Source organism: Rattus norvegicus, chromosome 9 (genome assembly GCF_036323735.1).
Source record: "Rattus norvegicus strain BN/NHsdMcwi chromosome 9, GRCr8, whole genome shotgun sequence".
Lineage (NCBI taxonomy): Eukaryota > Metazoa > Chordata > Mammalia > Rodentia > Muridae > Rattus > Rattus norvegicus.
In genome coordinates, this window is record NC_086027.1 from 21,100,662 (window position 1) to 21,122,719 (window position 22,058).

Here is a 22,058-nt window from a genome sequence, read left to right on the forward strand (position 1 = left end):
CTGGCTCCTGAGGGCACCCCACACTCATACCGTCTGTTCAGGAAAACCAGTAAAATATAAATTTCCTCAAAAACAAATCCACAAATCCACACTATCCATGCCTCCCACCCCGTGAAAAGAACCAGTTTTGGTTTTTCTCGACTTGTCTTTCATATCGGTTGATGGTGACTGTCAACTTGGTTGGACTGAGTGGGGCTTCAATGTTCAGTCAGTGCCTGGGAGGTGTTTCTAGAGCCAAGTACCTCAAAAGGCTCTGGTGGAAGGAACGGTTTAACCCACTGATGGACATGAAACCTGAGTGGGCTGTGGACGATAGAGTGTGAAAGTTTAGAAGATGGGGTCTCTAGAAGGCTGTCTCTGGTGGGTGTGGCGTGGCCTGGCTACTTCCTGGCTGCCTCTCCCATCACATGCTCCGGTCACCACGGTATTCTGCCCATGGTGATGGGCAAGAAAAGGCAAGAGTGAAACCCAACTGGGCCAAACCAGTCCTTCCTGCTCTCAGTTCTTCCTTCAAACACGGTCACAGCCGTGAGAATTTTGAGTCACAATTGTTCTCTCCAGCATCTCTGTTTCCTCCCCATTTGTGACAGTCTCGCTCTGCAGGCAAAGGCTGGCCCGAGGTTCCTCGGGTAGGATACACTGAACCTGACTGGTGATCTTGGAGAAGGCAGGCAGGAGCTGTCATTCGCGGCCAGTTTTCCTTTCAGCCTTACTGATTTCTTGTTATTTCTTTGGGTTTAATTTGCTCTTTTTAATTTCTGTAAATGGCTTCTTAGATGACTGTTTTTCTTATTTTTCCTTTCTCAGATTAACGTTTATTATTGTTGTTGCTGTTTTCTGTTTTGGTTTTGGTTTTTTGAGACAGGGTTTCTCTGTGTAACATCCCTGGCTGTCTTGGAACTTGCTTTGTAGACAAGGCTGGCCTTGAACTCACAGAGATCCCCCTGCCTCTGCCTCCCGAGTGCTGTGATTAAAGGTACTCACCAGCTCACATGGCAAAATTTATTATTATGGCATGTGTAACAGTGTGCATGCATGTTGGGGGTGTATCTTGTATGTAGAGCACTTGTGCGTGTGGAGGTCTGAGGACAATTCTCAGGAGTCTGTTGTCTTGGTCTACCACATGGATCACAGGGTCTGAACTTGTATTTTTGGTTGTGAGCCTAGCCTTTAACGGCTGAGCCATCTCGCCAGCCCACAGGGTCTGAACTTAAGATGTCAGGTTTGGTGGTAAACCCCTTTACCAGCTGGGCCATCTTGATGGCCACCGAGAACACACAGAGAGTGATTCCCAAGTCAGTGCCAGGTGGCTCCCTGTCAAGCAGGCCACCTTCAGGCAGACCCCAGGAATGAGAAGTGGATGGAATGGGGTGCCAGCCCACAGACACACACTGACCTCCACGATGTCCAGTAGCTCCAGGCGGTCGATGCAGCCATTGCGGTCCTTGTCGTAGATCTTGAAGGTCCACTTGAGCTTGTGTTCCAGGGTACCCCTCAGCACGAGGTTCAGGGCCGCCACATACTCCAGGAAGTCAATGGTGTTGTCCTGCATTGAGTGTGGATGCTCTGAGGCCCCCAATCCCCGGCATCACCTCCCCAGAGTGCAGGCTGAACCCTACCGACGCTGTGTCCCCAGACCCAAGTGTTCCCTTTTCCCTGCAATCCCAGAGACCTTTGTGGCATTGGACATGCTGTTCCCTCCCCTGGGACCCTCCTCATTCTCCTCCTTGCCCTTCCAAGTAGCCGAGATGGCAAGCCCCTACCACCAGAGAACTGTTCCTTCTCATTTGTCCAGAATTTTCTATCCTTATAACATCCCCTTTCAATGTAATTCAGTTTCCACAATGACTCCCATGCTTCCTGGGACTCATTCTGACGTCACTCCTTCTTCGAGTGACGTCTCCCCTATGAGGGATTGTTTCTGGGACAGCTCTGACCGGGGTAATAGCATCGTGCATTGCTCTACTCAACAATTACCCGCCTTAGCCCGAGGTGGGTGGAGGTGCCCACGTACTCTGCACAGGCTGGAGGCACCTGGGAGGTTACCTGCCCCGTCTCTCCCTGGCTGGGCTGCATAGTGCGCTGACCTGAGGTTGCCATTGGAGAAGTTTAAACCAGTCAGGTCAGTGCACAACGCAGCTCGCACGTGTCTATAGATCCTGAAATAGGTTTTATATTATATTAATTCAGGGGCATCTGGCATGGGGTTCCATGTATTTAATCTCAGCACTCAGGAGGCTGAAGCAGGTGGAGCTCTGTGAGTTTGAGCCAGCCTGGTCTACATGGAGAGTCCCTGGTTAGCCAGGACTAGATAGTGAAACTCTGTCTCAAAAAAAATTTCGACGTAACACAATGCCATAAAAAGAACTTCAGGACACTGACCCAGATAACCTTTAAAAATGAGGTCCCCCCCCCATAAGTCTTCCTTATTTATTTTTTTATTTTATGTGTACAGCTGTTTTGCCCGCACACATGCGTACTACGGGTGTGCCTGGTACCTGTGGAGATCAGAAGTGGGCTCTGGATGACCCAGAACTAGAGTGACAGACGGCCGTGAGCTGTCACGTGAGTGCTGGTATCAAGTGCTCTTAACCACTGAACCAGCCTTCTGCCCCTGAATTTTAATTTTTGAAATTTTAATTTTAATCTAGTTTTTGAAGCAAAAGTCAAGTCTAAGAGATTTTAATGCAGATTTTTATGCACTAGGATTAAGAAGGAAGCAAGCTGCTAGGGAAGCTAAGAAGAGACGCTGAGAACATGGGCCTGGGCTTCTCAGAGGCAGGAGCATTGAAATAAACTAGGAATGGTGAGGGGGCTCAGACCACTAACAGCCTGCAAGCCTGAAGACTCGAGTTCCTTCCACAGCTCCTACATCAAAGGCTGCGTTCGGGGGTGGGGTGGGGTGGGGGTGGGGGCTGGAGGACCAGCTCAGTAGTTAAGGGCAGGTTCTTAATTCTGTTCTCTGCACCTTTGCCGGGAGGTCACAACCACCTGTAAACTCCAGTTTGCCATTGCCCCCTTGGGGTCTCCTCAGGCACTGCACGCAGGTGCACACACCCATATATAATTTAAAATCTTTTAAACGCTGACTGTAGTGGTATCTACTTGCTGTGCCTGTGCTGAGAGCGCAGACACAGGGGGAGTTTGGGGCGTCCTGGTCAGCCAGCTTCCCAGAGTGGGTGAGCTCTAGGTAATGAGATGGTGTCACAGAAACAGGTTGGCCACGCCTTAGGGACTCACACCTGAGGTCAATCCCCAGCCTCCATATGCACACAATTGCACCCTCCATGCATGAACACACAATTTCGAACACACAATTGCAAACACACACACACACACACACACATCATCATCATCATCATCATCATCACCAATGTGTGCATTATGTAACTCAGTGTCTTTTAGCTGCTGGTGCCATCGGAGGGCTTAAAAAAACTCTGAGATTTGATTCATGAAATGTCCATTGACTTAAAGCATGGGGAAGGCTCAGTAGTTAATTAAGAGTACTTACTGGTCTATCTGAGGACTGGTGTTTGGCTCCCAGCCACATCAGGCAGCTTGCAAATAGGTGTAACTAGCTCTAATGCATCTGATGCCCCCTCTGGTCTCTGAAGGTACCTACACACACACACACACACATACACACACACACACACACACACACACACACACACACACACACACATGTTTAATCTTAACAAAACAGTTAGAAGTGCTTTCACCACTATCCACTCTCCTCCCAGTCATCATGAAGCACCTGCCAGCACCTACAAAGGGGACGAACTGAGCGGCCTCCTTCTGAAGGACCCTAGCAAGGTGCTCTTGATCTGTGCTAAGATGCTTTGGGGCATCTCACGCCCTTGTACTGAGAGTGACAGGGGTTCTATGGGGTTTGTAAAGCACATCCTTTTCCTGTAGAGTCTTGGTCCCAAAAAGCAGAGAAAGCCCAGACTGCGTGTTTGGCCCTCAGGAAGATGTAGGAGCCAATGAGGAGAGGAAGGGACCAATGATGGGGAGTGGAGAGGGGGCAGGAGGGATGGAGAGGAAAGCAGTTAAATGGAACCATGGTCTCACTCTGAGGGGCTCAAGGATGGAAAGGTCACTCAATGGGTGGGTCACAGGTCCTCCCCTGCCGGGCTCCTTACCCCATTCTTGTCGAAGGCTCGGAACATGCCCTCCACATACTGGGTGGCCTCCTCATTACCAGTGACCTTGAAGAAGCGCTTGAACTCGTGCATGAAGAGCGTCCCGCTGGGACACTCCACGACAAACTTCTTGTACCACTCCTGCAGCTCTGCCACATCCATCTCCCCGGAAGCCTCCGCCTCCTCCCAGCTGAACTGCTGTCCCATGGCTTCTAGAATTCGAGGGAGCCAGGCAGGGTGCCTCGTCCAAGTCCTCTGCTGACCTTAGGCTCCTCTCTCCTTGCTCTGAGCAGTCGTTTCATTGTCTCAGGGAAACTGAACTTGATTGGTAGTGAAGGGACCTCCAGAAGGGGGGCTGGCCCAGGCCAGCTTAGCTCTGTAAAGACCATTAGGAGATTCCCAGAAGGTCTGACCTCCAGATGGCTAAGCTTCCTCAGCCTCGGCCCTCTGCAGGTCCAGTGAGGCAGCAGACTATGAGGGTAAGAGCCCTGGGGGGTGGGGTTCTTAGTCCACCAGTTTCTGCAGCTCCCTTACAGAACATGTCCGAATCCTGAGGTTTTCGTGTTCCAGGGTAAAGGACAATGCTTCTCTCCAGCCCTGAAGTGATGGCTCCCATCACCTCCCATCATGTGGCAGGACCCAGGAGTGTGGTCCAATCTTCAAGGGCTCTTACATTAAAGACCCCATGAACTTGCTTTAGCCACAGTTACATACTCATTAGGTTGACCAAACGTATTTATTTCATGCTGAATCAATTATATATTCATAGCTCATGACTATACTCCCAGCACCAGAGAAGCAGAAGGGTCTAGAGTTCAAAACCACTCTGGGCTGCCCTGTTGACACAGGAAGACACCCCTACCCCATGTCAATAACCAAAATAACCAAACTATATATATTTATGCTATCTTTTAGATTTTATTTTTTGAGACATTGTAGCTCTGGCTGGCCTGGAACTCACTATGTTGACCAGAATGGCCTTGAACTCACAGAGATCCATCTGTCTCTGCCCCTCAATGCTGGGATTAAAGGTGCTTCCTACCGTACATGGCTAGATCTTATTTTTATTTTATGTAAAGAAGTGTATGTATATTTATGTGCACGTGTGTGTGTGTGTATATGTATGTGTATGTACGTGTGTATCATGTATATGTGTGCATAACATGTGTGCAGTGCTCACGGAGGCCAGAAGAGGATGTCAGGTCCTCTCGACTGGCGTTACATTCATTGCGCATCACCACATGGGGGCTGGAACCTCCACCTGGGTCCTCTGTAAGAACAAGTGATTTTTAACCACTGAGCCATCTTTCCAACATTTGTGCTTACTTTAGTTTTACAAAGACTTATTTTTACCATTTTAAGATTACCTGTGTGTGTGTATGTGAGTGTGAGTGTGCGTATGTGAGTGTGAGTGTGTGTGTGGTGTGTGTGTTTGTGTGGTGTGGTGTGTGTGTGAGTGTGTGTGTTTGTGTGGTGTGGTGTGTGTGAGTGTGTGTGTTTTTATGTGGTGTGGTGTGTGTGTGTATGAGTGTGTATGTGTGAGTGTGTGTGTTTGTGTGGTGTGTGTGAGTGTGTGTGTTTGTGTGGTGTGGTGTGTGGTGTGTGTGTATGTGTGCCTATGCGTGTGTGTGAGTGTGTGTGTGTGAGTATGCGTGTGTGTGCCTGTGTGAGTGTGTGTGTGTGAGTGTGTGAGTGTGCGTGTGTGTGTCTGTTAGTGTGTGTGAGTGTGTGTGTGAGTATGCATGTGTGTGTGTGTGTGAGTGTGTGTTTGTGTGGTATGGTGTGGTGTGGTGTGGTGTGTGTGTGTGTGTGTGTGTAGTGCCCTCTGAGGACAGAAGAGGGTGACAGCTCCCTTGGAGCTGGAGTCACAGGCAGTTATGAGCCACCCAACATGGGTGCTGGTTTTGGAACTCAGGTCCTCTCCGAGAGCAGAACAAGCTCCTAACCACTGAGCCTTCTCTCCAGTTCCGTAGAACCTATGTCTGTTTGATGGTTTGCTTGTTTTCAAGCCATGTGTGACAGTGCACGCTTGTGAGCCTGTCCTGGGGATGCTCATTTTGGAGTTGTAGAGGAACTGCTCAGGCCTGCCCTCATCTCTCGGTGGCCTTTGTCACCTGACGCCTTGATTCTTTGAATCTCACCATTAGTCTCCATGTAGGGCTCTTCCTCCACCATCGTCCTTTCCACCACTAGACCTGTTTTCTCTACGTTCCACATTTCTCTGGACCTGAGGTTTGGCTGGGGCCTTCCTTGTACCTCACTGTTCCCTTCAATGGCCCTGTCCCCCCGCAAACCACCTGCCCCAAGGCTGGAGAAGATGGCTCAGCAGAGTCCTTTCTACTCTTCTGGAGAGACTGGGTTGGTTGCCAACACCCACACTGAGCCGTTTACAACTGCCTGTGACTCCAGTTTCAGGCCATCTGTCACCCTCTTCTGCCTTCTGCAGGCACCTGTATCCACATGATGTACAAACACCCAACACGTAAGGAAAAACAAATGAGAACGTAAACATCTGTCCCCTTGAAGCCATGTCCTGCTGTCCTTCAGCAGTGACATCACTACTTGTTTCCAGGCAGCATTTCCATGATGGCCAAGTGACCGAATGGCCCTGCCCACACAGCTCACAGGCCCTTGGCTTCCTGGGTTGCCTTTTTATTTGCTTAGTTAATTCTTTCGTGTCTGTGTGAGTGCAGGAGTACATGTATCACGGCGTGCACAGAGAGGTCAGAGGGCATTTGCAGGAGCTTCCTCTCTTTCCACTCGTTGACTTAGGGTCTCCCTCCAGCAAATTTCCATTAGACTCTCCTGTCTCCATCTCTGTCTCTTGGTGCAGGGAACGCAGATGCATACCACCGCAGCCAGCTTGAGCTCAGAACATCAGGTTTGTGCAAACCGGCACTTTTGCCTAAGTCGCCTTTCTGCCTCCCACCCACTTAACCGTGAAGAGCATGGCCACCTCCCCCTGTGGTCCCAGCAGCAGCCGCTCTGGGAATTTGCTACACATGGACTTTCTCAGGTGTCCACTCCCAGTGAGCTGGCCTAGGAAGCTTGGGTGGAGCCAGCCCGTCGTCGCAGAGAGCCCTGCAGGGCTCCCAGACACATGGGAGTTTGAAGGCACAGGCACTCTCTCCCAGCCTCCTCCCCTTCCAGCTCATTTACACTAACTCTGTCACCCAGTAATTCACCCTGCGGATGACGGATGACGGATGACGGATGACGCTGGGCTCCAGTGTTTATCCTGTCAGCTTGGTCATTTCCTGCTTCTGATACCTGACTCAGCCCTCCCGCAGCTCCCCACCCCCACCCTGGAGCTTCGTCCTCTCTGTCACCTCCTCCATTCAACCCTCACCTGGCCAGGCTGGGCCCTCCCTGTGTGCCAACCCCCCACCCCCTGCACCTAGGAAGCTGGGAGCTGCCCGAGTGGGGATCACAATGCCGTGTGCCCATCCCCTGACGTGTGCATCCCACTGAAGTCACATTCTCTCACGGTGACGCTGCAGGGCACTCCACCTCACACCCTCCACTCATCCCCAGAGACCTCAACCCCCCTCGCCCCCCACCTCAGTTTGGTGTCTGCGGAGGAAGCTGGGGATACCGGGCTGGAGTGCACAAGGCGCCACAGTGTAAATGGAAGCTGTAGGAGATTTAAAGCAAGAGAGCCATGGGGCTCCATCTTTGGAGCTGGGAGCGCTCGCTCATGCTTAGAAGGCTTAGACATGAGAGCTAGGGTTCTGGGCCAGCCTGGGCTACATAACAAGACTGCCTCAAAGGTAAAAGAAATTAGCACGGGGTGGAGAGATGGCTCAGTGGTTAAGACACTTGCTGTCTTACAGAGGACCCTGGTTCAGTTCCTGGCACCCACGTGGTGGCTAATGTCTACCTATGATTCCAGTTCCGGGGAGTCCAACACTCTGGCCGGCACGGGTGCTGCATGCATGCAGTGCACGCACATATATGGAGGTAAACTCTCAAACATAAAAAATAAACCTGTAAAAAGTAAGTGTAAGCGACTTGTATGTGAGCCTAGAGGTACAGGCCTATAATCCCAGCCTCTTAGGAGGCATCACAGAAAAGTATATTGCTCAAGGCCTTAGTGAGACTCTTGTCTGAGAGAGTCAGAGAGAGAGAGAGAGAGAGAGAGAGAGAGAGAGAGAACAGTCAACGTAGCAGTGAGCATTTGCCTAGCCTGTGTGAGGTCCTGGGTTCAATCTCCTGCATCCAGGGGGAAAGGAGAAGAAACATAAATTCTATGAATGAAACACAACTTGATAGAGTCTGGCTGAGGAACGTCAAATCTTGGGTTTTCAAGCGGGCCAGTTGCCCATGACCTGCCCTATAAATAGCGCTGACCTCCGGAGGCATAAATATCACTTTAAAGAGGATTAGGAGCCCATCGCTGGGAGCACAGCTTGAGGTGCACAACAGTAGTAAGGGTTTACACACGGCAGGGCTAAGCAGGGAGCAGGGCCTCTGCCGAGAGCCCTGGGACTGCAGGCCGCCAGCTGCACGCGTGCACCAGGGATACTGAGCACGCAGACCCAGCCAGGCCTAGCTGAAGCCTCCCTATCAGTTTGCATGCTGTATCCAGCCTTGTTGTGGCTGTTGTCCCCTCACTCTGGGCTGTGGCAGCAGCCGGCCCACCAGTCCCTTTGTTGACATTATCCTTAGGACGCTTCCCCCAATCCAGCCTGAAGGAGGGGAACTGGGAAGAAGGTCTGAACACACTGAAATGGGCATGTGTGTTTGAGTTCGTCACAGCTTTAAAAATAAAGTTGTAAATATGAGTGTGTGTGTGCATGCTCATGCCCTGTGTGGATTGCAGAGGACAACTTTTGGGAGTTCTTTCCTTCCACCAGGGGGCTCGGCCAGGGGGCTCAGGGATTGAACACAGGTTACTGGGCTTGGTGGCAAGCACCTTTACCTGCTGAACCATCTTGCCGGCCCAACAGAGGTTTTCTTATTTTGTTTTTTGTTTTTTTTTGGTTCTTTTTTTTTTCGGAGCTGGGGATCGAACCCAGGGCCTTGCGCTTCCTAGGCAAGCGCTCTACCACTGAGCTAAATCCCCAACCCCTCTTATTTTGTTTTTAAGACAAGGTCTTACTATGTAGCTGAGGCTGTGTGTGTACGTGTGCGTGTGTGCGCGTGTGTGCGTGTGTGTAGCCATGTGTATATCAGTGTAGCAGTCAGAACAAACCGGTTTATTTCCAGTTCCAGGAGACAAACTCAGTCAGGCTGAAGTGGCAAGTGCCTTTACCGCTATCTTCTTGACCTCCCACCCCCTTCCCCCTTCTTTTCTTTTTTGAGGCCAGTTCTCTCTGTGTAGACCTGGCTGTCTTGGAACTCATTAAACAGATCAGAGAGACAAGAGATCTGCCTGCCTCTGCCTCCCAAGTGCTGGGGTTAAAGGTGTGCATGAAAATGCTTGGCTGTAGCCTCCTTTTGTGAGACGTTTTTAACTGTAGCTTACGACAGTCCTCTTGCCTCACTTCCTCAGAGCTGTGTTTACAGCTGTGACCCCACACTTGGCTCAGAGCCCCTTTAGGTCTGGGTTTGCCCTGCCACTCACCTGAACTTAAAACCACCATTTCTTGGCCCCGGGTTCATCTTTCTTTTTTTTTTTTTCCTTTTTTTCGGAGCTGGGGACCGAACCCAGGGCCTTGCACTTCCTAGGTAAGCGCTCTACCACTGAGCTAAATCCCCAGCCCCCGGGTTCATCTTTCAACTGAGTGACTAAGTGAGCAGGCCCAGCGTTTCAAGCCTCAGCCCGCTCTGCTGTAAAGGGGTTAACGACACATCTGCTCTATTGTTGTAAGGAATAAACCAGACAGCATGTGCATGACACCCCTGGGAGAGACATGGCACGGCAGAGTGTCTGTTGTGGGCGTGCTACACGGTTCTACCCGAGGAAAACCATGCTCTGGGCTAGGCTCTCCTCTGGGTGGTTCTCCACACGACACGCGGACATCGCATCACTGCCAGCTGAGGCTACTTAGTGAATGCCTATGCGAGGTGCTTTACCCAGGCCTTAATAGGTAGGCAGTTCCCACATCCCACTCAAGTGTAGCCCCACTGTGCCAGGGATATCTTGCCTAGATTAGCCTTGAACTGTTGGTAATCCTCCTGCCTCATCTTTTTACTATGGCTTGTTTATCTTCGTCACTCCTTTTGAAAGGACAGAAACTTGGTATGGGATTAGCTTAGTTTTAGCGGATCTTTAGGTAACCAGCAACTTTAGGCAAACTCAAATTCTTACAATGGAAAAGCATGCTTCACACAGAGAAACCAACATTGCACTTACTGGAGGGCCGCACCCTAACGAAACCGCCTTACCTCCTATCCTCTGAGCCTTTCAGGACACATTACCTTGTGTGTCAACAGACAAAACCAGACAAGCTTCATAGAGCCTGAAGGCACATACCTGGCATCCCAGCTCTTCTGGGGGTGAGGCAGGACTGCTCGGTCAAGGCCAGCTTGAGTTAATGGTGTGACCTTGTCTTAAAGGGATGGTCTGGCAGGTAAGGGCCATACTGCTCAGTCAGAGAACCGTCTTCTGTTCCTGGCACCCACACTAGGCAGTGCACACCAGCTTCAAGACATGACATCTTTGGCTGGAGAGATGGCTCAGCGGTTAAGAGCACTGACTGCTCTTCTAGAGGTCCTGAGTGCAAATCCCAGCAACCACATGGTGGCTCACAACCATCTGTAATGGGATCCGACGCCCTCTTCTGGTGTGTCTGAAGACAGTGACAGTGTATTTATAGATAAAATAAATAAAAAAAAAGATATGACACCTTTGGCCTTGTGCACACACTCACGCATAGATATAGAATTAAAAACACATAAATCTTTTAGAGTATTTGCTGTGTGTGCAGTGGTGTCTTTATCTAAAAATGAGACTTTAAAATCCACCTATAGTGTTTGGGCATGCACAGTCACAGGACAACTTTGGGGTGGTTCTGTCTCACCATGTGGGTTCCAGGGGTGTCTGGCTTTGTGACAGCAATGTCTTATCCAGTTCACATCCCACCGGTGAAGGATTTTACTGCATAAATGACTAACCTGAGTGACATGGCGTATGGGTATTCATCTGAAAACAACTGGAAACAGATGTGCATCCACTGAAGTGGTTTGTCAGCATCTGTCCTGGGTGGTGAGCATTTGTCCTATTGACTTTTATTGTCTATAAAAGAAAAAGTCCTCAAACTTTATGTGTGGTTCTAGACATTTTTAGAATCACACCTTTTAGATAAAAGTGAGTCAGACTGCTGCTTTGCTAGACCCAACATTAGTCCTGCTCCTGTCTGACCAGCTAGGTCCTAACCTTGAGGCTTACTCCCGGGGTAAGTATGATTAGACATACTTTGTGAATGACAGCCAAACCTGAGCAAGGGGTCACAGACGATGGGGCTGTGATTCTTCCCAAGGTAATGACAATCTAGCACAAAAGCAGCATTCAGAGGACTGACACAGATGTCAGGCCAGGCAATTCTGTGTAGAGAAGTGAGGGCAACCCCACAGAGGCCTCCTCAGACGGTAAGAAACACAGCAGACCCCATGCCAGCCACTCTACTCAAACCAAGCCAAAAAGACCAACCGTTTCAGCCTGTGCTGTTTGCCTCGTTTTGGGCTTTATATGCAGTTGAATTTCACAGACAAGTAGGTATCCTCAAAAAATGCAGGGACACCCACAAATGAGAACGCTTACCAGCGAGAGACTGAAGAGAAAACACTGACCCAGGAAGTGCAAGCCATTGGTTCTGTTTAATCACTGGGTCTCACCACAGTCCTGGGGCAGAGTTCACTGAATAAAGGCTTGGTGAATGAATGAATCACAGGACACACACTGCTAATCGCTTGAGAGCAAAGACTCACTGCAGTATGCAGAGTGTTGACATTAGCTGTCACCTCCAGGCAACACACACTGGCTGCACAAAGGCCACATTCTAAACTGCCCAGCATCCATTTTACCACAGGTTGTTTAGGGAGTAAAAATGCGTGTGAATGAACAAGTAAACATTTAAAATTACCACAAACCAGCCATGCATGGTAGACACAGCTTTAATCCAGCATCTGGGAGGGGGAGGCAGGTAGATCTCTTTGAGTTCCAGAAATAAAAATGAAGGAATGAATGTATAAATAAATAAAAACAAAATAAAATAAAATTAGCGCAAGCTAACAAGAAGTTGGCAGTGCTACACAGGGTTTAAATCTGGTTCTTTTGTTTCGGGTCATACCGAAGTTTGCTAATGTTTGTTCAAATCAGAACACAGGCATAGCCTGGTATAAAGAACAGATACGGGCTGGAGAGATGGCTCAGTGGTTAGGAGCACTGACTGCTTTTCCAGAGGTCCTGAGTTCAAATCCCAGCAACCACATGGTGGCTCACAACCATCCGTAATGAGATCTGATGCACTCTGCATCTGTGTCTGAAAACAGCTACAGTGTACTTATAATAAATAAACAAACAAATAAGTCTTTAAAAAAAAAAAAAAAAAAAAAAAAAGAACAGATACAGTGGTTCTTCCCCAGACCCACACCTGGCTGCCCTGCTGAGGACCCAACAGAGCAAGGGCAGGGGCCCTGGCTCCCCTTGCCGGGGCCTCTCTGTGGGACACACAGGTCTGCTCAGTTCAGGTCCCCGCACAGCTGCTGTCTGAGGTTTATGATTTGGTTTCTTCTTTCTCCCCGGAAACTGTTTCCCACATTGGCTCCTTGATGTGCTCTGGCAACTGCTGTATCTGTGTCTAAAACCAGAAACAAAGCAACCTGGATCGCAGGTTGAAATGAACTCTGCCTACACAACCTGATCTACTGGCCTGTCACACCCCCTGCTTCTCCCTTAGCCCCTCACCTCGGAGGGCTGCTGAGGAGAGGAGAATAAAGGTCAGTCATAGCTGTCTGATCCCCAGTGACCTCCGTGTGGGGCCATGCTGTAATCCCCAAGTCTCAACAACTCCTAGGGAGACTTCTACGGTGTCTCCGTGAGGACTTGGGTGGTGGGGTGGGCCTAACTCTGTGTCCAGTGTACCCAGGCCCTTTCCTCCACAGCCAGGACAGGGTGAGAGTGAGCGACCCACCCAGGTAGCCCCTGTACCTTTGTCACTTCCATGGCCACCCCTTCAGGTAGGTTTCGCTGGATGTATTCCAGGTAGACATTGGCTGTGCATCCGGTCAAATGTTTTAACTGAAACAGAAAATGAATGCATCGTGCCTCAGTGCCAGACCACAGGCCTCTGAGGCTCTTTTGTCCCTTTCAGGTGACGACGAAGCCTACTCCTCTAAGGACTCTTTCTCGGATTCTCATTTTAAACCGTGCAGGAGGCTGGAGAGATGGAGCCCTGGCTGCTCCTGCGGAGGCCCAGTTCAGTTCCCAGCACCCACGCAATGCCTCATAACTGCCTGCAACTTCAGTTCCAGGGCATCCAGTTCCCTCTCCTGACCTCTACTGGCCATAGGCATCCATGTGGGGCCGGGGTAAGAGCTGACCTCTCAACCCTGACAAGACCTTGCTAGAGAGAGCTGACTACCACAAGTGGTCCTCCAACTCCCCACATGGGTTGTGGCATGTGCCCCCATCTATAACCACAAGTAAATAAATGGGCTTTTCAAAGACAGGGTTTCTCTGTGTAGCCCTGGCTGACCTGGAACTCACTCTGTAGACCAGGCTGGCCTCGAACTCAGAGATCTGCCCGCCTCTGCCTCCTGAGTGCTGGGATCCCCCCACTACGGCCCAACACAAATAAATACATGTTTTTAAACAGTATAGATCCCGACTGAGCTTGGTGCAGAGTGTCGAGTCAGTGTACCTCACGCCTGTACTGTGCTTTCCACCGAATGCACGCGTGTGTCTTGTGACAGCTGACAGTCACTAGGAACTATTTCAAGTGGCCACACAGCCTCATGTCATCTCCCACTGACCCTAGGAAGTGGGCTCCACTATTAGCCTCATTTTATATGTGATGAGTTGGGCACGTGTCACACAGGCAGGAAGCACCAAGACCTAAAGTTCTGCCCTGTCAGTCTGACCCCAGAATGCAAACTTGAGTCGGTGGTGACCCAGGTAGATGTATGAACAATCCAAGCCAATGTTTGCACCCCCCAGCCCCCTGCTGAGTATCACGGTGAGGGAGATCCAGTCAGTGTGTGGGGAGTGACTGTCTAGTCTGCTTTAAAATAAAAATATAAATGCATTTGGGTGTTTTGCCTGCAATTATGGCTGTGTACCATACCCAGGAGTATGGTGTTCTCGGTAGCCAGAGAGGACACTGGATCCCCTGAATTGCCCCTGGAGTTGGGGTTACGGATGACGGTTCAGAGTCAGCATGTGGGACTTGAACTCAGGTCCTCTAGAAGAGTAACCAGTGCGTCAGCCACCGACCCGCCTCTGCAGTCCCTTGCTTGTCTGAGACAGGGTCACCATACGGAGAGCTCCTCTTCCCTGTCCGCCAAGCGGGATTACAGGTGCATTCTATCACCTCTGCCTGCAACCGTGGCGTCACTTTCACTTTGCTTTTGTTTTCTGAGACCCCTGTAGCCCAGAGTACTACTGAACGCACCCTGATGCCGAGGATGAGCCCTGAATTCCCGATTCTCCTGCCTCTACCTCCTAAGAGCTGGTGTAAGCCATAGTGCGTTTGCTTGGGTGAACTGTGTAAAATATTAACTAGACTTCTGCAATGTGAGCAAAAATCCCTCCAGTGCTGTGTTCCTGGGCCATGTTTACACGCTGAGCCATTTTAAAGTCCACACCTCTAAAGGTGGCTTTGCATTTGCTCTTATTGGACAGCTTTCATGAGAACAAGAGCCACGTTTCTAGACTCATGGTAGGGATGGTAGGCTGAAAGGAAGCTGACTGGGCCCAGGAGAAAGTGAAGTTGGGCTCCATGCTAATGCCATTGGGTGTCCCACAGAAGCATGCTGGGCAGATGACACCCACCTCCAGACATCTGTAGAGCGTCCTCATCTCATACTGGACTCTGTGCTTCTTGAAGATGTGCACTGACTTGAGGAGAGTGAAGCGCTCTATTTTCCTGGGTGGCTCGTGTCTGCATTAGTGGACAGAACAGACCGAAGCTCAGTGAGGCTCCATCTGAGTCACTGTACCAAGGCATCGTCCCAGCTTTGCTGTCAGCCTCGCTCAGTCGCAGGTGCTAACTGCCATTAGTAATTCCGCTGTGTCAAGCCTCATCTGTAGCAGCTGCTTTCACACACTCAGGCCAAGATAAACACTGCAAACAGCAGGAAGCACCTTCCCACACCCAGACAAGCAGAGCCACGCACAGCCGACACGAATGCCAGTCATGCGGTAGCGACTGTGACGAACTTGAGTATAACGTCTGCTGTTTTAGGGTAGTTTATGGACAGACTGTCAAACCTCGGGTGAGCCCTGTTCAGTGCAGAAGGACCAGGTGCCGTGAGGCCGTGACCCGGGCGCTGCATGAAGCCCCCCTTACAGGAAGCTCCCAGGCAGCAGTGTTGCTCAGGGTGGCTGCAGAGTGGAGCACTGGCCAATGCACCATCATGTCTGAACAGTGCCTCCCTGGGCTTACTTACGTCAGTGCAATTTCTAGAAAGGGTTTCTTCATTTTTCTTGCCCTAGTACCTAACAATTCTAGCAGACAGGAAGCGACACTACTTGTCAGGATTACACAGGACAAACCTCAACTTCACTCACAAATTTATCCTATCTTACAGCTATCATGGCAGACAGCAGGTCAGATTAGGAAAGGTCATACTCACACTTTAATAGAAAGGCCAAGTTCTTTAGCAGCGAGCACGGCAAAATACTCATAACTGTCTAATACAGCCTTGTCATGGGCTTTCACTAAAATGGACAGGCGTTTGTACAACGTGTCTGGCTCATCAGAAGTGGTTATCTAAGATAAAAAAGACAAGTTTTGGCTTTAGTTCTTGTAATATTTACATCCAGCAAATTCAACATATTATTGTTTGAACAATTCAGAGTTTACTAATAAATGAGAAAAATGACAGGCAATGTTTTAAAACTACTAGCTTGACTGCTCACTCCCAGTGCCACACAGACCTGCAAAATGACCTTCCAAACCCTTGGGAGTCCTCGGAGGGTCACACAACCTTCAAAGTCACTACAAGGTCATGACGCAGGTTCCAACTCAATTATTCCTGAGCCCCAGATTTCTAGTGAGAAGGGTCTCGGGGTCTGTTACCAACTGGCCCAGTTAGAAGGTCAGAACTGGACAGCTCTCCGCTAGTGGCTGCACAGTGAGAGCTGTGATTCCTGCTCCTCCCCTACTCATGTTTAAGGCACTGTGCTTGTGCTAAAGCTCTTGACATTTCTGTGAGGAAAATCCATGAAGACACAAATTAAGGTGCTCATGAATCATTAAACACTGCTATACAACTGTTAAACACTGTAATTGTCACACAAAGCCCAGCTACCTCTACTCATCCCTTTTATTATGAATTTATTCATGTATGGTTGGCCTATCTTCACACGGAAATTACTCATGTCTAATTAAAACTTTATGACACTGGCTGGACCTTCCTTAGAAATAATAGGCTTGGCATTCTGACTTCTTCCAGAGGGGAATTATCTTCATTTCACTCCCTATTAGGCTGGGAAAGGTTATTACTAATCCAGTGAGTCAGGTTAAAGTGCTTCCCCCTGAAAAGAGAGCCACTTAGTAACCAGGAAGACAGACATCTGTTCTCAATTACAGTAAGTAAGAGATGGTGGAAAGGCAGGGTTAGCTGGTCTTTATTTATATCAGAATTGGGGTGCGAGAGGATGTACAGCCCTACGGTATGCTCCATTCGATCTTGCAGGGCTTGTTTACCTATTTAAACTTCCGTGGTGTTTAGAGAGTGCTAGGTAAAAACTCTTCTACTGAGCTAAGCCTCAAGATCCCCTATTAGGTTTAAAGTTGTTGTGAATTTGCAACAAATCTTAAAAGGTTTCTGAAGATATCCTGTGAGATCATTATCAGTTTAGCTTGGAATAGTTAGACATCTAACATCACAAGTTTTGATTTCCCAGAAGTTCTTAAGTGGCCAGAATAAGTAGTAAAGAGAGGTGTGTGTTTGTGTGTGTGTGTGTATGTATACACACACATACGTATGTGCATGTGCGTGCACCACACATGCATGTGGAGTGGTTCTGGGACATGAACTCAGGTTGGGTTGGTGGCAAACACCCCTCCCCATCTGCTGAACCACCTTTCTGGATATCTATCTTACTATTAAAAATAAAACGTTAATTGCACTTGTCTGTGTGCATGCTCTGGAACACACATGGAGGTCATAGGACACTTGTGGGAACTGACTCTCCTTCTTTACCATGTGGGTCCTAGTGACTGACCCCAGGGCGATAGGCTGGGTGGTAACTGCTCTTACCTGCTGAGTCACCTCACTGACCAGAGCATGTATTTCAGAACAGGGTCTCACACTGAGCCTGCAGTGTGATGACTGAGCTAGCCTAGACTAAACTAAACTGAGAAATGGAAAGATTTAGATTATTTGGGACTTTAGTAAGAACTGGGACTGGTGACCTGTAAGCTTATCACTCAACATAAGGCTGGAGGATTAGGAGTTCAAGGTCATCCTTGGCTACATAGCTCATTAGAGGCTAGCATGGGCTAGACAGCATCTTGTCTTAAACTCTCTACGGCCACATAGCTACTTGTGTATCCCAGTTTTGTCCCAATGACCTGTTTAGTGTGACCTGAGCCACGCACAAGCCCAGGCTCAGAATCCCCAAGGAAAACCTCAAGGCCACAGAAAGATTATCTTTTTGTGAGTCAATGATTCAGCAAATTAAATATCACACTCCTGAATTATGCTGAGCTAAGAGCAAGATATTGCTCATTACCACATTTATTTAGGGTAAATTATGGTTTCTTTTAGGACTTACTTGGATAGCACGAAAAATAGCCCAGGATATCACAGTCTACACTGTGCACTTGCTGGGATTCTACAATAAAGAAGTATATGTGTTTGGGAAATAGGCCTTAATGAAATAACCAAGAAAAGATTGAAATTATTAATGTAATTCCTTTTGTTGTTGCTATTTTTTGAGATGGGTTACATGTAACCTAGGCAGGCTATGTAAATGAGGATAGCCTACTTTTATCCTAAGCGCTGGAGTACAGGCCTTCCCTGCCCTGCCCAGTCAATGGGAGATACCTACCGTAGGTCTGACCAGATCCTTTGGGACATCCATGTGCAGATTTGACAATGGTACCCACTTCATCCTGGCACTGCTGTGTGAGAAAGAGAAGCCTCAGTCACACAGAACAGAGCTCTGTTTTCTAGCATGATTAAGCAAATACAGTTGCATACTTACAACAGGAGGCCTCGAGTTCTGATTGTACTGCTCCTAGCACCATTTATAGATGAATTCCCCAATTCCTAAAAGAATGGAGGGGACAGGTGTCAGAAGTACAATCAATTCCCAGAGCACAAGCCAAAAGGTATATGGTGCCCAGTAAAAGGGTCTCGATCTTTCAGAGGAAAACACTGGGCGCCAAAACGGCCAAATTAGGTTTAATTAAAAACAAAGTGCTGGGCAGTGGTGGCATAGTCACCTTAATCCCAGCACTCAGGAGGCAGAGGCAGCGAGTCTCCGAGTTTCAGGCCAGCCTGGTCTATACGGCGAGTTCCAAGACAGCTACATAGGAAAACCCAGACTTGAAAAACCAAAAGGCAAACAAACAAACAAACAAACAAACAAACACAAGATGTTTACTGTGATCAGTTCTCAGCACCCACACCCACTGTAACTCCAGTTCCAGAGCGTCTGGTACCCCTGGCCTCCATGGGCGCCCATATGCATGTGGTGCACAGAAAACTCACGTAGGTACACACAAAGGTGCATGAACTAAAAACACAACCAGATCCGCTCGGCTAGGCATACTGGCACGTGCCTTTGATCTAAGCACTCTGGAGGTGGAGTAGGAAGAGCCATGAGTTCAAGGGCAGCCAGATGTACAGAGGACTCATTTGTTCCAGAAACAAAACAGAGAACAACAAAAGTCTTTTAAAATTACGTGTTTGTATAATCTAGTCTTTGCTTGGCTGAAGCACCTTGCTTGTAAATTACACAGAATACAGCACACACGTTTATACCCATCATTAACTCCACAAGCTGCCCTAACGCAGCATTGCACAAATCCTTTAAGTGAGCGCCCCCTTGTGGAAAGGAGGCAAATGGTACTGTTCAGATCTCATAGTTTCTTAGCCACCCAGGCTTAACCTTGAAAGCAGCAATATAAATTCTTTAAAAATACAACAAAGACAAAAATAACAGGGAGGCACAAGTAGAGGAATTAAAACAACTAGCGGGTACGTTACAACAGCCTCTGTTCTCTGTAATGAACGCCTTTAACCCTGTCATTGCAAGGCGGGAGGATCTGTGAGCTGGGGGCCAGCTTGGTCTACAGAGCAAGTTCCAGAACGGCCAGGATTACAGAGAGACCTCGCTTGTTTCCTTGCTCTTATGCTGGGACACACGTTTCCAGCCTTACTTGGCTTACAAGCAAGGACACCAGGCTCAGTGTAAGAGCATGTGTCGTCGTGGCCCTCACACTCAGACAGTAAGCTCTCTGACACCAGCGACCCAAATGCTAAGAAGCACATTTCCTGGTCACATTCTGAAATGTCTGTTGACTCTGAGGTGGGGGTTGCGTGCCTTCCGACCTGGCCTCCAACTGGAGAGATGGGGATGGCCTGGAGTCTGCCTCCCGAGGGTTTGCTATGAACCACTGCCTGCAGCTTTAACTTTTTTAAGGGCTTGGGTGTGTACAGATCTGGCTGGATAAAGTTTTTCTCACAAGTGCAACACTTCCTTCTCTAGCATCCTAGTTTTCTTTTAAAAAAAAATTCTACATTTGTATGGTGTTTCTACATTCATGTACATGTATGTGCAAGTGTTTGGGGGCTAGAAGCTGTCATTCTCTGTCACTCTGCACCTGCTTACGGTAGGATCTCACTGCTCCCAGGACTCAAAATTTTCTTGGCTATTCTGGAAGCCAAAAAGCTTCACTGGACCTCCTGTGAACCCCTGGAGCTGGGTCACAGGGGGGCATGAGTGACCCTCTTGATAGCCTGGTGCTGTCACCTGAACCCCAGACCTCATGGTTGTGCAGCAAGTGCTCTTAACCACTGAGCTATCTCACCTCTCTAGCTCTCATGTCTTTTTCTTAGGATCAGTGGTTATACAAGTGTGGGCTGGGACTGCCCATGAATCCTTAAGACACTCTCAGAAAGCCTGAAACCAAAACTCACTAAGAATTACTCAAGGCTTTTCTGCTTCCATCCTCTGGCTGGTGTACAGTGGAGTCTTACAAAGCTGCATGAGTTGTACTATATGATAAAAGATGGTGTGCAAAAACAAATAAGAAAGCCGCTTCTGCCGTGAGGCTGCATACTGAGGCATTACTCTCCATCAAACTTGCTTTTGCTTTGGGAAGCAGTCTTTCTAAAGTGTTAACTAATTTAACCTGGGAAGATACAGAGGCTGAAGTGACCGCTCACAGTTCTTGCAGAGGACTGGAGTTCCACAGAAGGCTAAGAATGGGGTTCAGTGGCAGGACCTTTGTCTGGTGTGCGCAAGGCCCTGGGTTCAGTCTCTAGTATAAAGGATAAACGTTTTTGTAGACACAAGTTTACGGAGCCCACTCTGGTTCTGAACTCTGTATGTAGCTGAGAGTGATTTTGAACTTCTGATCCTCTTGCTTTGACCTCTCAAGGGCTGGTGTGACAGGTGTGGGCTGCCGTCTCTGGGTTATGTGCTGCTGTGGATCCAACCCAGAGCCAGCTTTAGGCATTGAGGTCTCTAGCAACTGAGCTAGTCTCAGCCCTTCCTTTTTAAAAAATCGTTTATTTTGAAGACAGGGTCTCAATTTGCAGGCCAGGCTAGTGGGCAATCTTCCTCGTGCTTTACAAGTAATCCTATTAGAGGTCCAGTTCTGAGCTTTGTTTTCAAAAACCACAAAGGTCTCGAGGCCAAAGTTCTTGAGACCGCCTAGTTTTTGTTGTTGTTTAATTATTTATTTTGCGACAGGATCTCAACATGTAGCCTGACTGTCTTCGAACCCAGAAGTCCGCCTGCCTCCTTTCCCCAGTGCTGTGATTCACGCCGTGCAACATCAGGCAAGTTTTCCTTCTTCAAAGAACCTCTTGAGGGAGATCTAACCCATTCCTGGGGCCCTTCGAGTCAATCTCTCCAACCCCTGAAGGCGAGGAGGACCTCTCAATGTAACTCCACGCGAGCTTTCTGAGTCCAGCTCCGGCTCAGCACCTAAGTATCCGAGTATTCCTGTCTTCTCTAAGCTCAAGGTTCTCACTGCCCTTTCTAACGTGAAGGGAGGGCTTCTGGACATATTTTTCTCATCTTTCCCGCTCTGACATTCTATAGTTCTAGTTCCTATCTTGTCAATTTGAGTCTCTCGGGGGAAAAAAAATCAGCCCTTATCTTGTCCCTTCCTAATAAAAACTATGGAGGAACACTCCGAGCCGGCCGGGTAGAGGGTAGCAGCGGGACTCGGCGACGGCGCCTTCGGCCGCCAGGGTTTCCCGACCACCCCTTTACCTGCTGCAGGCGCCGGCAGACAGCCACACACGCTGCGCGCGCCGCCATCTTGGTGCCCTGACCTCCCACGATCGCTTCCGGGATCACAGCCGTGCCCTCGAACCATAGAGTTCGAAAAAGAGAGAGTGTCTCCTGTGTTCCGGCACTGAAACAACCATAGAGACGTGGCCCCTTGATTTTGTTTTTTTAATTTAAATTTCTACTTTATTATTTATTTACTTGTTTATTATTCACGCATTCATTTAAGTTTTTGAGTGGATGCGTCGCTTTCGCCGTCTGGATAAACTGCCAGGTTCTATCTATATGCTATATAGCCTAATTATATTTGTCGTGGGTGTTTCTTGTTT

At 48.8% G+C, this 22,058-nt stretch overlaps 2 protein-coding genes across 4 annotated transcripts in view; both read right to left on the reverse strand.

Annotated features, from left to right (window-relative positions):
• Window positions 1–4,446, reverse strand: part of Guca1b (guanylate cyclase activator 1B) — a 7,834-nt gene extending 3,388 nt beyond the window's left edge. The window contains 2 exon segments of the mRNA NM_001108198.1: window positions 1,397–1,546; window positions 4,146–4,446. Of these exon segments, the coding sequence (NP_001101668.1) occupies window positions 1,397–1,546; window positions 4,146–4,352 (357 nt within the window). The 5' untranslated portion in view covers window positions 4,353–4,446.
• Window positions 4,447–11,887: 7,441 nt separating this feature from the next.
• Window positions 11,888–21,800, reverse strand: Mrps10 (mitochondrial ribosomal protein S10). 3 transcript variants are annotated; one of them, NM_001389252.2, is given in 7 exon segments: window positions 11,888–12,889; window positions 13,240–13,329; window positions 15,082–15,190; window positions 15,885–16,021; window positions 18,310–18,382; window positions 18,466–18,530; window positions 21,712–21,792. In NM_001389252.2, coding segments are annotated over 7 exon segments (606 nt in total). In that variant the 5' UTR covers window positions 21,760–21,792; the 3' UTR covers window positions 11,888–12,805.
• Window positions 21,801–22,058: the final 258 nt, after the last annotated feature.

Excerpts from the sequence above, each read along its gene's own strand:
- Mrps10 (XM_006244465.5), bottom strand. The coding sequence starts at position 21,759 with ATGGCGGCGCGCGCAGCGTGTGTGGCTGTCTGCCGGCGCCTGCAGCAG. Across the intron at positions 18,380-18,465 it reads AGAACTCGAGGCCTCCTGTT|TGCCAGGATGAAGTGGGTAC; the intron begins GTAAGTATGCAA and ends CTCACACAGCAG. Across the intron at positions 12,890-13,239 it reads TGGCCATGGAAGTGACAAAG|ACACAGATACAGCAGTTGCC; the intron begins GTACAGGGGCTA and ends TTCTGGTTTTAG.